The sequence below is a fragment of the Cupressus sempervirens genome, chromosome 3, assembly GCF_028749045.1.
Source record: "Cupressus sempervirens isolate cs-2001-9-10 chromosome 3, ASM2874904v1, whole genome shotgun sequence".
Lineage (NCBI taxonomy): Eukaryota > Viridiplantae > Streptophyta > Pinopsida > Cupressales > Cupressaceae > Cupressus > Cupressus sempervirens.
Genome location: NC_143120.1, coordinates 496,268,305 through 496,285,587, shown reverse-complemented (window position 1 = coordinate 496,285,587; position 17,283 = coordinate 496,268,305). Strand labels below are relative to the sequence as shown.

Sequence of the window (17,283 nt, the reverse complement as noted above, 5' to 3'; positions counted from 1 at the left end):
AAGAAGATATAATACCAGTACATCTCTCTTAACGAAGCAAAAAGTCTTTAAGCTTGACAATTAAAAGTTAAAAAATTAGTGATGTGACAGAGACCATGGAAAATTTGGAGCTCAAGGCAGCAGAGTTGGTCAAAGATATAGTGCCCTGATTGGTTCTCCTAGCTTTTTTGTTTTTCCTTTGGCTTTTTGTTTGCTAAGCTTGCCTGCTCCTTATGAGGTTGTGTTTTCTTATGACTAGTTCTAGTGGCCTTCCATGGCCTGTTGTTTCTTGTTGATCTGCTTCATGCTCAGGACATAATGTTGGTTTATTTTGTTTACTATTGGGTTTTAGGCACCCATTAAAACATGTTTTACTTAATCAAAAACATTAAATTTTAAATTTAAACTACATGTACCCCAAAAATAAATTAAATATCTAGACCACGCATTAATAATATCTATACAAGAATAGGTACGAGTGCAATCCCTTTCATTTAATAAAAAAGTTTATATAAAATGAAATAATATTTAGAAATATAAATTAAAAAATGTGTAGTAAAAACCTTTCATTCTCCATTCATAAACAACCACCTAAAAGTTGAAGAACTAGTTTGAAATTAAGAGGAGAGAGAGGAGAGAGGGGGAATGGAGTGAGGGGAATACCTTTTTTCTTTCTTTTGTTGTTTAAGACAACCAACAAAAAGTTATAAAAATAAACCTTATATACAAATATATAGTGGGATGCATTCTTTCATTTATAAAGAAATACTTTAAAGTTATAAGAACAATTATTTTAATATAGATAAAAAGGTGGAGTGAGGAGAATGATTTCTTTATTTCTTTACTTGTTAAAATAACATGAGAAATCAACGGATTAGTTCAACAAATATAATAGTAGCTCTTTGTAATGGAGAGCTTGTATAACTTTTGAAATGATGTGAAATTGACCCATCACCACACATCACATTTAATTAATTAATCAAACCGATGACCTAAACTATTCCTAAACCTATAGTAAAGACCAAATGAGTTGAACATTGGTTTTGTTTATGGAGGCTCATACTAAGAACATGGCATCCCAACAAAGGCACAAAGCCTACAAGCAAAGCGGCCTAAAGATTGATGAGTTCAACATTGCTTAAAACCTCTTCTTTCGTTTATGGAGGCTCACACTATGAACATGGTGTCCCAACAAGAGCACGAAGCCTACAAGCACAACGGCCTAACAAAGGCCTTCAAATAGAATTTTAAATACTAGATACGGGACTATGAGCCTATAAATTCAAGGACAAAATCTAATGTTAGAACCTTGTACTTAAGTAGGTTCGGACACTCATAATTTTATATAGAGCCATTCAAGTTCACCAATAAACAAACTGCCCAATAGATTAATCCTATATTTTTTAACTAAGAAAGCGTAGATACAATGTCCAACGAACCACCCACCTGACATCGCATTTAAACTAGGAATCAAACCCACAATTTTACCTAAAACATCAGCAAACACTGAATGAACTGATTGCTACTCGAAACCTCCATTCTAGAAGTTTCAGTTGAGAATGAGTACAAGGGGGCTCCAGAGGGGAGAAGGCTAAAAAAGTGGTCAAGGTGAGGCAGGGTGGTTACATAGCTGTCAAGCAAATTTGCACAGATATTGTGTTGTCGGAAGCTTTCCTTGGACCCCATAAACGCAGAGTTCATGAGGGCCCATTCTCTTTACTTTTGGACTTGCTCACCACCGCGTAATATCTATAATGCCGCGTAAAATCTGCCCACTACAGGGGCACCGACTCTCTTTCCCTATAAAACCGATCTCTCACCTCTGAACTCAGCAACTAATTCTTCTGCCAGAGAATATATTCACTTGATTCTTTCTCGAAGTATCTCAGATCATGGAAATCAATTGGGGAATCCTCAAATGCACGCTTCTGTTGATGCTGCTTACCTTTTCAACTCAGGTTGTTCTTGTCTTTTGGTTTTGTCTTTGGTCATTGCCATAACTCTTGTTAAATGGGTTTGTCTTAAGGATCAATCAATTTAATAGAAAAGATAGTTGTTTTTTACACGTAGTTTGTAAATAAGTGATTGATGGTGGTTAAGTTGTAGTTAGAGACCAAATCTCCTGTTTGTGATTGTTTGTGATCTCAAAAGCATTTACCCAGCTGAACGAATAGATCATAAGTTTGTTTAATTGGGTTTTAGATTAGATTGTGCGCTAACAACATTTTGAATCACATGCTATGATTCTTCATCAGAATAACGATAATTCAAAAGAGAATTCATAAGTTTAGTTGGTCAAAAGTTAGAACCAATTGATCTTTGAACTAAGTGTGAGGGTCGTTTTATGTGTAAATGCAGATAACTTATGCAAAAGAGGATAGAGGAATTGGGATCTCTCTGGGGCAGCCTCTGACATTGGTTAAGGACAGGCATCTGCTGGCCATAGGTAGGATTGGTATAATCGAAGCTTAGTTCTTTACAAGGCAATCTCTTATAACGCCTCCAACAATTATAATAGATTCTCTTTGAAACTACAGAAAATCAAGAGTTGAACCCACAACCTAGACTACCTAGAACAGATTTCATCCTTAAATCTTTAACTAGATTTAGAATTTAAGAGTGATATACTGTTGTTGTTGTTGTTGTTGCAGATTGCAGTAGTGCTTGTGGGAAAAGATGTGCAGTGGCAGGGGTGAAGGACAGATGCCTCAACTACTGCAACATTTGCTGCAAGGAATGTCAGTGTGTCCCATCAGGAACATATGGCCACAAGGATGAATGCCCCTGCTACAGAGACAAGAAGAACTCCAAGGGAAAACCAAAATGCCCTTGAACACTTCATTCCATTGCATCCCTCACTCATCACAATTGCCTCATTCATTACTGAGTCATCACAATTGTGATCACTATCTAAATAATGACTACCCTCTGAATAATGCTGCTCTTCTATTGTGATCTCTAGTTCCATGCATGTATGAGATATACATCGTATACTGTGCTGTGTAGTGAGTAAAGTGTAGCTTTTATTCCCCTATGATATATAGTACTTATATTTTGAAACCGTGGTCTCTTTTTTACTATGTTGTCTGAATGTTCTTTATTCTATTATCACCGTCTTGGGATGGTCAGACATCATCGTACTAAAACCAGCCAGCTGTCATAGCACTGCATAAATATTTTGGGCGAATAATTTGTTATTCAAGGATAACTTAAATGGGTAACACTAAATAAGTAATACAATAACAATTAACACAATAATAAGTATATAGATCTAAAAGATATAATTACCAAGAATAAAAGATTAGTTTTTTTAAAAGATATTAAAGATGATATATGTACAATTTTGTCAAAAACAAAACATTAAATCTTAAGATACAAAGATCAAGGATTATAAATATATTGTATATGTCGTCATAGGATCAAAAACACATTTACACCCATCTCGTTTGCAACCTTTTATCTTTTTTTTGTATCACAGATTTGATCGCCTTCTTCCAATAGAAGTGAAACGATATGTTGTGCATTCTTTTTTCCAATTTTGTTTGATTTGTTGTTGTTTGGTTTACTGTAATGATTAGTGGTATTTAAAAAGTTGTCATTATAATGCTACTAGATTACTAGGAGCACATTCTCCCACATCAATCACCATTCAAGTGATCAAGATAACACTCTTCAAGTATGGAAATGTCCTAGGTTTATCATGCAACTTTATTTATTTTAGGATCACTAATTGAAATGGTTAAAAAATAGTTTGTGAATAGTTACTCAAAATAATTGGATAAGGATGTATGAGAATGAATATGATGAATGTCTTTAAATACAATAACTTGTCAACAAATCTTCCATTTCATATGTAGTTGGTTCTAGATAAGAGAATTGGCCCACAATCAATCAAAATTGAAATTGAAATTTTGATACCTTGGGGTTTAGATCTATAGGGGCAGGAATGATTTTTCACATATGAAATTGTCCTATGAAAGAAACGTGTTATTATTAAGGTGATAATTGAGTGCATTGGAATAAGTTTGTGGATAGGCATAGCAAATTAATAATTCAGGTGAATGTATTAGAATATGTGGATCTATGGATAAATAAGGATAAACATATCCATGACATACTAGTAGCAAGAGATGACATAAGGGAAAGACCAACTTTTTGCGAGAATGTGTCATTCGTCAATATGTAAATATATTATGTATGTAATGCCCCACCCAGAAATCCTTGGAACAAGGATAAATATAAGCCAAGATAATAATAAAAATTAAAACAAGTATGGATGTACATGACACTCAACATACGAGGATCAATAAGATCACAACAGAAGACTAACCAAACATCCAAACACCAACGGATCTCCAAATGCCACTACCGAACTAATACAACCAAACTAAAGGATGATAACCAAAGATGACATCAAAACACAAATTCTTCGATCCGTCAAAGAAAGGAAACACTAGCATTCCCAAAGGGTATTCAAAAGTTCAAATTGCATTCTCTGAAAAATAGCAAAGATGCCCCCTATTTTTCCGACGAGAGAATTTACAACTGACAATCTCGCACGAGGAAGTACCTCTTCGCATGAGAGAGTACACTAAGCCACACGAGGAAATACCATCTTGCGCGAGGAAGTGTTCAATTCAACATCCAAAAAGCACTGCACTAGTGTTGAGGTTCATGCGAGGAAGTGCCAAGAGCCACATGAGGAAATGCAAGGCCCTACACAAAACTTCCACAATCTCATGCAAGAAACCATAATAGCACACCAGAAAACAAGGAATAAAAAAGCTAGAATATATGATTTCTCCCAACTAGGGAGTACCGGATCCACAATCAAGGCATAGACACTCGAATCATAACAATTGAAAGAAGGAAACTAAATCTAACCATTTAAACATAGTAGTGAAGGAAATGAACTGAAAGCAACATCGCAATGAGCTGAAACAACAAAACTAAGTGTATGGTTCCTGCCAACCATTATAGCATCATGAGACCTCAAAGGTCCTAGCCATCCCCTGCACATAACATCCCAAACTGCCAACTAGATAGTCAGTGTTGTCTTATGAGGACGTCACTACTAAAGCCTAATAACATCAGAATAACAAAGAAATCTAACATGCTAACCAGTAAGAAATAGATACTCCAACTAAGCAAATAACATCATCTAATCATATGCTAAACATCATAATAAGAGAATGCATCAAATAAACTAACATCATCTAAACATGATATCCAAGCATTCCAATGGAAGCATGAATCACAAGAAAACATACTCTGGAACATGAAGTATCAAATGAAAACATCAAGCAACGGTCACACTAGAATAATAGACCATCTCTATACACCAATCCCTAGCAGTGGTATAGGTAGCTATGCCTCTCAACAATGTGAAACCTGTAGGTCCACTCTTGTTGTGCTAATGGAGATAATGATCCAACCACAAACACACATAAAGCAAATGTCCATGGCTAACACTCATGCTAGACAGTAATGAGGACTAAAACCAAGATTATGAGACAATGCAATTATTATACATCCTAGTCAAACACTCAATGAGTAACTATGTAGGGGCTGACAACATGGAGAGTCACTTGGCATCAGAAAACCCAAGCTCAGATTGTGCAACTCAACTCCCTAATGGAAAGGCTCTCACACTAAGCATTTTATTATCTTAAGTTTTATTACCACTTAGTGTTTTATTTAGTTATCACTCACTTAAAACTTCTGCACATCAACCCTCGAGAAATAGTATCAAGCTATAGAAATAGAAGCCCCCTCCATGGTGCCACGTTACCCTACCCATGCTCATCCAATGATGAGGGCCCATAGGCATGCATATTCCCAACCCAACCCCAAATGATCATAGCTCCCAGAAATACCACGGAAGATTGGGCCTCATAATTCTCCCAACAAATGCATGTGCTCATATGTGGTGCACCACCATCATGAAGATCATAACACAAAGACTAGATGAGAACACAAGCAAAATATCACCCAACCAAAAACAAGCTCAAGAGGATAGATGTGACATGCATCCCAATGCAACATAAAAGTACAACAATGATCTAACTGACATCCCAATAGATGATCCAGGTCCACAATCAATATCATGCCAAGAAAACTCGAGAAAACTAAGTGGCATGCAGATCGAGGTAAGAAGCCAAAAACTTGAAAACTTAAAAAATAAAACCCATTTGGTCTTAGGGCTCAAAAGCCACAAAAATCCAATAAAATTTGGGTTTGGACACCATATGCAAAAATGGCCAGCATAATGGTGTGAAATCTCAAACCTTCATCTATAAAACTGGGAAAACATTCATACTTGACCAATCAGATAGAACTAGCGAACAAAAACATAGGGGAACACTAGTTCTTAGCCTCCTAACAAAGAACTACCAAAAATGGAGATGAAACACAAAAATGGGAGAGCCCTACCTGACAGCCAAAAGGGCAGAAATAAGAATCGACACAATAAAATAAATAACCCACAAAAGTTGTTGGAAATCATGGTAAAACAAGGTCTCCCTGATCTGGATCCAATGAGACTAATCTCGTGAAGATCCCATGCTCGTAGCTCGCACAATGAACAGAAATGCAATCCTCTAGAAGAGGATTTTGGAAAAAGCTCTCAAATTTGTAATTTGCAAAAGTGACAAGTGAGGAATTAATTTCCTCTTTCAATACTTATTCACTTTTCAAGTGAATAATCGATTAAGATAAATAACCAGCCAACTTAGTTAAACCTTGAATCGACCCAAATGAAAACAAACTATTCCAAGTAATTAGAATTCATCTACGACAAAGCTACCAAAAAAATTTTAAAAGCCCAAAAACCTAAAATCACATAAATTCCTTGATAACCTTCGCAATAGTGCGAACCTCTAAATGCACATACACGTTCACAAGTCTAGTCACGTAATGCAAATGAGTCTGGCTTTATTAAATCACTAGAAGGTCTAATTTAAACATTCAAATAAGATATGTTGACCATATAGGGATGACATTGGCAAAATGAAAAGCTAAATCACTAACTCCATGTACCTCTACCAAGGATATAAATCCTGCACACTAAAACACATGATCAAGTATAATGGCATATACTAACATAGCCAAAACAATAAATGCATTAAATAACTAATTTAACCATTTATTCAAATACACTAAAATAATCCATTTACATCATTCATGTTTGCATAAAACATAACAAAGCAAGAATGAAGTAAATCACCATAGCATTTAATCCAACAAATAACATACTTAGAGATATGTCCAAATACCAGATAACCAGATATCATCATAAAACATAATGTCATCTCAAAATGGCATCAACATGCAAATATGATCAACTACATAGCATAGTAGTATAGCATCTATGATACTGAAATCAAAGTATTACATATGACCATCAAGTCATCTCAACTGTAAAATAACATGAGTAAGAAATATATCCCAGATCAAAATATAACAAGGCGTAGACTGCAACACGAGAGGCACTACAATGTAGCTCTCTCAAAAATAGCAAAAACCTAAATGACAATCAATGTAGGTATACAAGTTCCATCTTACATTTTACCCCCAATTTGAGATACACGTGAATTCTAGAATACTCTTTAAGTATGCAACACTAGAAAATATGCATGCAAAGTAAAAATTTAAACATATAAGGACATCTAAGTTTTTATAAAGTAGTAAACCCTATTAAATATGATTAAGTAAGATTTGGAGGACTAGAAAATGGGTGGAAATTCATAACAGAGCAATCACAAACTTTACAAAACTATGCAAACTGTCCTAGTCTACCATTGAAGCCATTGAACAAAGGTCATAAAACAAAGCATAAACACTGAAAACACCCCCTTCAAATGATGCTCCAATGTTCTCCTTTCTTCTCCATAGATTTGAAGTTGGTATAGCTCTTGATTTTTACAGCGTGTATCTACAATTAAAAGCAAAATGACAATGATATAATGATATGATAGCAAAATGACAATGAGACTACTAGGAGTGTGGTTAAACAAAACACATGCATAAAGGTTCAGTTTATAGGTTTTGAGAGCCAAAATGCCAAATTGGAAATGAATGTGCAAATTGGAAGGATTTTCATAATTATGAAAAAATGAATGCAAAAAATGGAAGGCATAATCAATGCACAAATTAAGGACAAGTTAGTGGGAAGAGGAAAGAGGAAAGATGGTGGCAAATTAATAGGGAATTAGGAGGCAAAATTAGTGTAGAAAAAGAGGGAAATGGTGAAGCAAATTATGGGGAAATCATGAAGCTTGATTTAAGAAAGTGCAAAAACACAATTAGGGGGAGTGTGTAAGAGTTAGAATTTTAAATTCAAAAACTCATAAATTCCCACAAAATTAAAAATGGCATATAGGAATAAATTAAATCCCCAAATTCATGGAAAAGAGACAATTGATTAATAAATATTAATTAATTGGGAAAAGTTAGTGAAAAGGGGAAATTAGTAATATGGGGTGAATTAAATAATTAAATACATAGGAAAAGACCATGGATTATCTAGTCCTATAGAGAGAATTAGTAAACTAATTGGCCAATCGATGAAACAAATGCAAGGATAACCTCACTAGATGAATGTGAGGAAAATGTAGATCAAATGTGATGACATTGAATGGGGCAAAGTGATGATCCAATTAATTACATAAATGGTGTTATCTTGACTAACATAGGTTGATGACATGTCAAAGACACAAGACATGGATCTATGACACATGACATAGCGAACTCTATAATGCCATAGAATGGATTGAGATTTATTGAAAGCATTGGTTGGAATAACATAAATGGATGTTTTCAATGCTATTAAATTGATTGGATAATAACATGATTAGACACTGAGGGACTCAACAATGTCAATGATCGAATTAATGAAAACTAATGATGGGATATATTAAAAAGACACTGAGGGACTCGACAATGTCAATGATAGGTTGATGATAGGTTTGATTAATGGTGGTTGATTAAGTTGATTTGATCAAGGTTTGATTAGGTTTGACTGGGCACTAAGGGACTAAACAATACCCATAATTGGTTAAAAGTGTTGAAGGTTTGGTTTTGATATGTTTTGGAGTGATTGAAGTTGTTTTAGAATGCTTTAGACCAATTCATGGCTAATTGGAAGTGATTTTGATGAAATTGAAATGGGTTTGAATCAATTTTGAAAGGTTTAGGTTGATTTTGGAACAATTATGAGTTGATCTACATTTTGTTCTAAAGGTTTGAAACTCAAGAAAAAATATCTCAAAAGAGGTTCTAGAATGTTGAGAAATAATTTTGAATGATGATCGAGTTGGCCAAAGATCAAAGTTAGTGAATTGAGAAAATGGGGCACTTTAGTGTGCATTGGTGATGAAAGAGTATGTGCAAACAATTTTTGAGCATCTACAAGATCATCCTTCAATATGCATGGTCCATGGAATCTACAAAGTAATGGAAATATTATATGTAACTTAAATCAAACAAGTTAAAAAGATCACAAATCTAAGTTGATTTTTAATGTCATCTATCATTAAAAAGAGATGAAGGAGATAGAAGAGTGAAAAACTATGTCTTTACAAAAGTGTTACTACTTCATTTTGTTCAATAGCAATGAGATGACAAGGTGTATTGGATGTAGGTATGTTCTGAGGTAATAATATCTTTAGCCATGGTTATGAGTTTTTATATAATCACCTTCACTCTTTTCAATCTTTATGTGTAGGGGTTAATGATAGAATATGCTCCCATTTAATTGATTGTATGCCTTGAATGCATGGACTTAAAAGAGATGGAAAATATATGCATGAAACATACATGTAAGATAACTATGTGAACATATAAATCATGTAAAGAACTTGATAATTATAATTGGTGTGTTGTAGTGAGAGAGTATAATAAAAGATGGGGATAGTAAGTATTAGGTTTGATACTTTGTCAAGAAATAAGGTTGTCAGCAACATAGGGATCTAAAAATGGTGATATGATCCTAAGTGACAAACGAAACAATCGTGTAAGCATATATGGTGTCAGAAAATTAATATTTTTCCACTTTAACTTAGTAGAACATACAATAGTCAAGGTAAGGCACTAGGTCCTCAATGAGGACAAAGATCTTGATACATAGTTGTCCCATCCTAAAATGTAAGGACCTATAATTAGATTCTCAACTAGGCACCATTTTATGGGCTCCCATGTTGATTTTTGGTATTCTAACCCTAATTCTATTGTTTATTTTGAAATCCTTACTTCAATTGGAACCCCAATTTAAATTGCAGTGGTTTTTTGTGGGGAATAGATTGGCTAGCTAGGAATAGGTTGACTTAACTTTAGTATGCTCCCCCATAAACTCTACAAAATTTTAATAGGAGGTTGGGCTTAATAATGAAGGAGTAAATTTAAGTTTTCATCAATCATTTTTGAATTATGATGTCTAAAATTCTTACAAGGGATATCTAAGTAACCTAATTCTCATGCTTTTGATATAAGATAAGGATTATTTTCAACACATAAATTGCAACTCAACATCTCTCCTACAAGAAAGCATTCTCAAGTATATTTAAATCATCCAAGGCATTATCAATGACATCTTCTTAAATGTAGCAAGTTTCTCTCCTATGATGGACAAGTAAAAGAGGTTACACAAGGAAGAAGATCTTCCCATCCACTTAGCCATTCAATTATTCAAAAATTCATTCAATCCTCCTTCATAGAAAGCATTGTGGTGGGATACCACAATTAATATGAAAAACAAGACTTTCATGATTTTCTTTTAGGTTTTGTATGGATTCAAACTATTACATCAATATTCTCGATCATATTCAACAAAGTACATGCATCTCCAAGGTATAATACATTTTATGTTTCAAATCTAGCCTTTGTTCTATATTAGCACACTTTAATTTATCTCATTTTTGTTCAAGGTTGACTCCAAACTAGGGTCCAACATAGGAAAATCCCTCTACACAATAATTTCCTTCATTTCTATGTGCAAGAGAAAATGATGCTAACATCAAATCACATTTGGTAGTAGTGTACCTCAAAGAAAAAATAAATCAAAAAATAATAATAAATGCAAGGAATGTATTGATCCAATCAACCTTTTCCCTCCACAACAACTCAAAATTGAATTCATATGCTAGTTGTAGTTTTTGGTTTCTATTTTTGGCATCAAATTTTGTTTAGGAATATCACTGTGTTCCATCAGGGACATGTAGCCACAAGCCATGGGGATGAATGCCCTTGCTAAAAAAACAAGAAGAACTCCAAGGGAAAACCAAAGTGCCCATGAAATTTCTATTTTATGTTGTTTTCCCCACTCATCACAATTGCCTCATTCATTATCTAATTAATGACTATCCTCTAGCTCTTCTATTGTGATCTCTACTTCTATACATATTGTATGGGATATACATCGTACACTATGATGTGTAGTGAGTAAAGTGTAAATTTTATTCCCTATGATATATATTATTACTGATATTTTAAAACTATGTTCTGTTTAACCATGTTGTCTTAATGTTCTTTTTCTATCATGTCACCATCTTGGGATGGTCAATTACCATTGTATTAAAACTAGTCAATTGTCATAGCACTGCATAAATGTGTTGGTCAAATATTTTGTGATACTAATATAACTTAAATAGTTGACAGTAATTAATTAATAATTAGTAATGCAATATGATGTATAATATATTACCAAAAATAGAAGATTATGATATTGTAGAAAAAATAAAGATGATATATAAATATATTATAAATATTGTTATAGGATCTTTGCAAAAACAAAACATTAAATCTTTAAGATGTGAAAATCAAATATGATATAAATATATTGTATATGTTGGCATAGGATCAAAAATACATCTAGATCCAACTTGTCATTCAACCTTTCATCTTTTTGTATTATGGATTTGATTCCCTTCTTCCAATAGAAGTGATATGATTTGATGTGCATTCTTAATTCCAAGTTTTTTTATTTGATTCATTTTTGTTTGGTTTATTATAATGATTTGTGGTATTTAAAATTGTCATTGTAATGCTACTAGATCACTAGGAGCATATTCTCCCACATCAATCATCATTCAACTGATGATCAAGATAATACTCTTCAAGCATGAAAATGTCCTAGGTTGATTATGCAATTCCACTTCTTTTAGGTTCATTGATTAAAATGGTTAAAAAATAATTTGTCAATAATTGCTCAAAATAATTGAATAGGAATATATGAGAATGAATAGGATGAATGTCTTTAAATACAAGGACTTTTAAATAGATCTTACATTTCGTATGTAGTTGGTTCTAGATTATATAAATGACCCATAATCAACCAAACTTTAAATTAAAATTTTGACACCTTTGGTTTTAGATATGTGGGAGTGATTTCTCACTCATGAAGTTGACCTATAAAAGAACCATGCTACAATTAAGGTGATAATGGGTATATAGGAATAAGTCTATGGATAAGCATAAAAAATTAATAATTCACGTAAATGTTTCAGAATATGTACGTGTATGGATAAATAAGGATAACAATATGGGATGGCATACTATGAACAACTAGAGACGTCATAAGGGAAAGATTGACTTTTCATAAGATTGTGTCCTTTGTCAATATGTAAATTTACCTTATCTACCTCTCTAAAAAATAGAAAAACAACTAAATGGCAATCAATATAGGTATACAAATTTCATCATTACATTTTACCCCCAATTTGAGATGCACAAGAATTCTAGAATGATCTTTACGTATGTTGCACTAGCAATTATGTATGCAAAGTGAAAATTAAATCATACAATGATATCTAAGTTTTTATAAAGTGACGATCCTTATTAAATATGATTATGTAACATCATCCTTCAATATGCATGGTTCGTGGAATCTACAATGCAAAGAAAAAATGTTATAAATATCTTCAATCGCACAAGTAAAATGAACACAAATACAAGTTGAATTTGAATAGCATTGATCATTAAAAAGAGATGAAGGAGAGAACGATAAAAAAATGTCTTTACAAAAGTGTTACTACTTCAATTTTGATCAATAGCAATGGGATTACAAGATGTAATGGGTGTGTCATGTGGTAATGACCTATTTCACCATGGTAGTGAGTCTTTGTATAATCACCTTCACAAGCTTTTCAATTTTTAGATGTAGGGGTTAGTGATAGAATATTCCCTCATATAGTTGATTCCATCCCTTGAATGCATGGAATTAAAAGAGATGGAAAATATATACAAAAAATAAACGTAAGATAAGTATGTAAACATATAAATCATATAAGGTGACAATGGTGACCAATGCATTGAAGTAAGCACGTATTATGAAAGACAAGGATAGAGTAAGTATTGAGTTTGAGACATTGTCAAGAAATGAGATTGCCAACAACATAGGTATCTAAAAATGGTGGTGTGATCCTAAGTGACAAAAATAATCACAAAAGCATAAATTGCATTAGAAAAGTGATATGCTTCCACTTTATTAGTAGAAAATCAAATTGTAAAGGTAAGACACTAGGTCCTTAGTGGCCATAAAGATCTTGATACATAGTTTTTTCATCCTCAATTGTAATAACCTATTATTAGACGTCCAATTAGGCCCTAGTTTAGTATGTATGGGCTCCTACATTGATTTTTGGTATTCCAACCACAATTCTACTTTCCTTTCTAACATCCTTGCTTCAATTGGGACACCAATTTAAATTATACTAGTTTTCTCTAGAACATGTTGGCCAAGTTAACCTATTCCTAGGGATAGGTTGACCTGGTCGACCCATCCCCTATAAACTCTACAAAATTTGAATAGAAGGTTTGGCTTAATAGTTAAGCGGTAATCTACATTTTCTTAAATCCTCTTTAATTATTTAGCTCTAATATTCTTATGAGGGCTATTTGAGTAAATTTTCTCTCCTTATTTTGATAGAATATAAGAAGTATTTTTAGGATAAGGCAATTAGAACTCAATATCTCTCCTATAATCAAGAATTATCAAGTAGATTTCAAGTATCCAAGGAATTATCAAGGAAATCTGAAATGTCCCTTTTCTGATTTTTGTATGATATTTCAAGCCTCAAATCAGATCTCTAAGATCAAACAACTAATATCACAAAGATCCACCAAATTTCTCCAGAAACCCCAAATCGGGTATGCTGAAAATAGTGCCAAAAGCTTCACAACTTCACAAATTATTAATAAATCTGAAAATGGACATTTTTACAAAAATTTCAGCAGCATAACAGCCTACAAAATGAAATTTCCAAATCCGTATAGCCTGTACACAACAGTTCACAAATGTAGGACAAAAACTATGCTCATCGGGCTCCCGAAATTAACACAAAAATGCCCGAAAACACCACAAAAACACTAATAATCTATCTTAGAAGTTTAATCATGTCCTAATACATATATTCAGCTCTATTTTAACACCTTAAAGTCTGAAATACAGCATCAACCCAAACTGATATGAAATACTCAATTGGAAGCACCAAACTCATACCAAAAACACACCCGAAAACTCACAAATCTGCACTGTTCAGCACAAAGGCAAACTCTGTATGAGCATGCACATGGAATGGCTTCAAACTCCTATCCTTAGCCTTCCTAGAAACCTGCAAACTCCCATTCTTGGGTCTCCCTGGAAACCTGCAAACTCCCATTCTTGGGTCTCCTTCTCCACAGGTTTGGCAGCCTCTGAAGAATAACAAAGAAATCAACAAAATCAAGTTCTCCAATGAGCCCAAAATGCCTCCAAACCCCTTAAAAGAGGGCATAACTGTAACTCACGTCCAAGAGAGGTTAATGAAACATATTTTAATAATAATTTTCATTTATTAGTCCAATAGTTTCCAAAGATTAACCCCCTTTTTCTGAAACTTCACTTTCTTGGGCCTGCCTACGTTAGCAAAGATTATTATTTTTTAATTATTTGAAAAGGGGACATGACAAGTCCTCCCCTCCCAAACATTGTTTGTCCTGAAGAAATGGTTGAACAATAAACCAATAAATCCACCTGGATCCCAAATGTAGTCATAAACTATACTACTACCAATTAGCACAGTCTCCTGCAATATCCTCTGCAATATGACCAAGAGGAATCCATAATCAAACTGACAATTATAGCTCAACCAAACTCCAAAATCACAACTTCCACAATCAGAAACCCAAGAGACACACTCTCTTAGAACATCAAAATCCAAGTAAAGTGGACTACCAACACAGTAAATACCATCAATGCATTCCACTGGCCTATACGGAATGTACAATCCAACTCTGCAACAATGGTGAATGCTCCCAAATGAAACTGTACCAAGTATGGAGAATCCACACACTATACAATGCCTATAGTCAACACAACTTTGTAGATCACTAACCACTATCTCATAACCATAACTACCATGCACCCTTGATGGTGAAAAGCCATCACAAGATAAATAGCAAGAATTGGAACCCAAACCAAATTTTCCTGCCATCAACTCCTCAACACAAGGATCAAATGCTAATTGATGTACATACCTTGCAATATAAAGTTGATAAAAAAAACCAACCTCAGTCAATAGCTCACCATGAACAAGTGATACAACCCACTGTGACTGTTCACCAGCTAAGTCAGGAGATGTCATAGCCAAAGGAGTAGAATCAATAACAACACCCGCTGAAGCATCACTCTGAAACTCTTGCTCTAATTCATGTATTATCAAGCTGTCAATTGTAGAACCTATCACCATGTCATGCCCATCACAACTCTCATCCTGAGATGTCAAACTATCCCATAACTGATGACAAGCACTAGGAACCAAAGTATATCTTTGTATCATCATCTCATCAACATGGTCATCAAAGGTAAATGGATGAGCGTACCTCATAGTGTAATGCCGATAGAATGCACCAATCTCAGTCAGTGGCTGAGACTGTAATCCAGATGAAACTAACTGCAACTGATCATTAACCATGTTGGAACTGACTACTACCTCTGAAGATATCACCAAGGGAGTAGTATTACTAGCAGGAACCATGCCAATTGCCAACTCACCAACATCACACATGATCTTTGATACATCTCTAGTCTTCGTGCCATCAGTACTAGAGGCCACCACCATGTCAGGCATACAACAATCTGCTACAACACCCAACTCAACTGAACCTGACTCTAGTGGGAATGAACCTGATATGCCAATGTTAGTATCAAAGATGTATGCATCCCCATCTCCACTGTCTCTAACAATCTCGGCCATGGACATCCTCGGATCACCAAACACCACAGCTTGTGACTGTATAGAATCAAGTATAGACTATAGTTGCTCTAACTCCTTGGTCACCTTAGCCAAATGAAACTGTGACTCCTTGAAAGCCAACTGTGTACTCTCAAGAATCTTAGAAGTCACCTCAAGCTGCTCAGTAAGCTCACTCACCTCATCTTCCTTGGCCAACAATGCATCATATGCTGTATTGCCCCACTCCATAAGATAATCTCTGTCGGCTACCAACTGCATATAATTCTGTCTCAAAATCTGAATAGCCTCCCATAAAGAGTGGAACTCTGTCAAGGAAAGATAACTACCTCCCTGCTCATCACTAGTAGGAGAACACCATCCATAAACTGCTAACAACTGACGAGCAGCATCGAAATACTGGGAAGTGATAGCAATGTCTCGGTCACTAAATCTCAACTGATTAGACACATGATGGCACTGGCTTGACTATCTCCTACAAACCTCCTCTGATGCACTATCTAAAGGAGTATCCTCAAAGTTACTAGTCTCTAGAGTATTACCATCCATATCCTGTGAATCAAATCTCAAGCTCATATCAACATACGAAGTATCAAAAACATTAGCATTACTGTCCAACTCCTCTATACCCAAGGAAACTAAGTCTTCAAAATTGCCCACTGCATCCTCCTGGATGTCATCAATGCCAATATGATCCTGGGACTCATCTATACACACTGCCAAATATGAAATATCTTCAACACATTCCAACAAGTATGGTCGACCAGATATATAAACAAAGCCCAACATTGGTGTATAAAAACTAATACCAACATCAGACAAGATATTGGCACAAGAAAAGACAACACCGTGTAATCTGCTAATCAAATCCATGATAGCACCCAAACAAACACTGCTACCAAAAAGTGTTAAAGATCTCCAGTCAACTGAATCCCAAATGCCAATATAACAATCTCGAGTCCATATCTGTAAACTAGAATCAAATGGTAACTCAAGCAAACTCCTCACCTGAGTAATATGACCAATACCAACTAACTCCACATACCTGTCATGATGAGATAATGAAGTCACAATACTA

At 34.5% G+C, this 17,283-nt stretch overlaps 1 protein-coding gene across 1 annotated transcript; it reads left to right on the top strand.

The window, feature by feature from the left end:
- The first annotated feature begins 1,779 nt into the window (after window positions 1-1,779).
- LOC149567355 (peamaclein-like) lies at window positions 1,780-3,039 on the top strand. The gene is made up of 3 exons (XM_089820533.1): window positions 1,780-1,937; window positions 2,338-2,425; window positions 2,631-3,039. The coding sequence occupies exons 1-3, from the start codon at window positions 1,872-1,874 to the stop codon at window positions 2,810-2,812; spliced, it is 336 nt and encodes a 111-aa protein (XP_089676659.1). The 5' UTR covers window positions 1,780-1,871; the 3' UTR covers window positions 2,813-3,039.
- Window positions 3,040-17,283: the final 14,244 nt, after the last annotated feature.